Below are 1910 nucleotides of genomic sequence, written 5' to 3'. Positions count from 1 at the left end.
ACAAGATCCTTCTTTACAACCCTACATAAACCAACATACAACCAAGATCCTTCTTTACAACCCTACATAAACCAACATACAAACAAGATCCTTCTTTACAACCATAAATAAACCAACATAGACAAGATCCTTCTTTACAACCCTATATAAACCAACATACAACCAAGATCCTTCTTTACAACCCTACATAAACCAACATACAACCAAGATCCTTCTTTACAACCCTACATAAACCAACATACAAACAAGATCCTTCTTTACAACCCTATATAAATCAACATACAGCCAAGATCCTTCTTTACAACTTTACATAAACCAACATACAACCAAAATCCTTCTTTAGAAGCAACATAAAACAACATACAGCCAAGATCCTTCTTTACAAACTTACATAAACCAATATACAACCAAGATCCTTCTTTACAACCCTATATAAACCAACATACAACCAAGATCCTTCTTTACAACCCTACATAAACCAATATACAACCAAGATCCTTCTTTACAACCATACATAAACCAATATACAACCAAGATCCTTCTTACAACCCTAAATAAACCAACATACAACCAAGATCCTTCTTCACAACCATACATAAACTAACATACAGCCAAGATCCTTCTTCACAACCATACATAAACCAACATACTTGTAAAGAAGGATCTTGGTTCCCTACATAAACTTGTATGTTATATTGTATCAGACTTGTTATTCATATGTGATATAAGGATTTATTCAATGATATTCCTGATGGGTATTTTCAGTAATTATCCTACAACTACCCTGAATTTTTTATTATATTTACAGTATTGACTGATTATGTTATGTAAAACGATATGTCTTTTGCTCTCACTTTTGGTTTCCTTTAACATTTAGATTTAACTGGATATAAAAGAAAACGGAAATATTATCAAAGATAACATTTTCCATAAACAGTGAAAGAAATCCAAGATACATTGTTAGGAATATAAATTGTGTAATGTATACTATATAATGAATCACCGTAGGGAGCTCAGCTAATTCAAATGAAAGTGGCTCCCCCTATGGAAAATGCAGGATCAGAGCTGCCAGTGGTGACGTTTGTTCGTTTGGAACATTACAATGGAATTCGTCTGGTACAAAGTATTCATGCATCTCTTGCTGCACTGAGTAAAGTAATTCGTGGAACTATTCTTCTAAATAAAGAAACTCGAACACTGGCTACTTCCTTGTTACAGCATGAGGTAAGCTCTTCTTTCTCTCTCTCTCTCTCTCTCTATATATATATATATATATATGTGTGTGTGTGTGTGAATAATCAATTAAAATTCAAAATAAAACTAATGACGAACTGTGTGGATTAAGAAACTATCTTATTAGCTCATTCCTTGCTACAATAAAAGATAAACTTCTTTTTTTATATCTCTGTATTTAATCAGTTAAGTTGTTTTAGCTTGTACATACTTTTTAAGAAACATTATTTGTAATGCTTATTTTGAAACCAATGAAAACATTTGCATACACAGTTTACCTGAGCACATAAAATGTTTTTTATACACTGGCTTTGTTTATTCATCATTAGTAAGTTTGATAAATTGTGTGATTCATTAATTATTTGATATCATTGTTGCAAAAATAATTAATGAATGTAATTATTAGATGAAGTTTTTGCCAGTTGTGAATATAATTAACCTTGCCATGTGTATTTAAGTCATAAAAAAAGGTGTACTCAATTTCTAAAACAATAGGTATTTTATTTTCCTTCAAAAAAAAACAACAAACATTTTCAGTTTTGAGGAAATTACTAAACGTTTATTTTACATCTGAGAACAAAGTACCTGTGTCAGGCTGTTAGTCACTCTAGAACAAAGTACCTGTGTCAGGCTGTTAGTCACTCTAGAACAAAGTACCTGTGTCAGGCTGTTAGTCA

At 31.5% G+C, this 1910-nt stretch overlaps 1 protein-coding gene across 1 annotated transcript in view; it reads left to right on the top strand.

The window, feature by feature from the left end:
* The first annotated feature begins 953 nt into the window (after positions 1-953).
* The window catches only part of LOC111083040 (cytoplasmic dynein 2 heavy chain 1-like), a 10119-nt gene continuing 9162 nt past the window's right edge, over positions 954-1910 (top strand). The window contains exon 1 of the mRNA XM_022379249.1: positions 954-1224. Coding sequence (XP_022234957.1) covers positions 1027-1224 — 198 coding nt within the window. The 5' untranslated portion in view covers positions 954-1026. The remainder of the gene's footprint in view (positions 1225-1910) is intronic.

This window comes from Limulus polyphemus, unplaced genomic scaffold (assembly GCF_000517525.1).
Source record: "Limulus polyphemus unplaced genomic scaffold, Limulus_polyphemus-2.1.2 Scaffold7995, whole genome shotgun sequence".
Classification (NCBI taxonomy): domain Eukaryota; kingdom Metazoa; phylum Arthropoda; class Merostomata; order Xiphosura; family Limulidae; genus Limulus; species Limulus polyphemus.
Note: the sequence above shows the minus strand (reverse complement) of the source record. Positions and strands in the feature narration are given on the sequence as shown.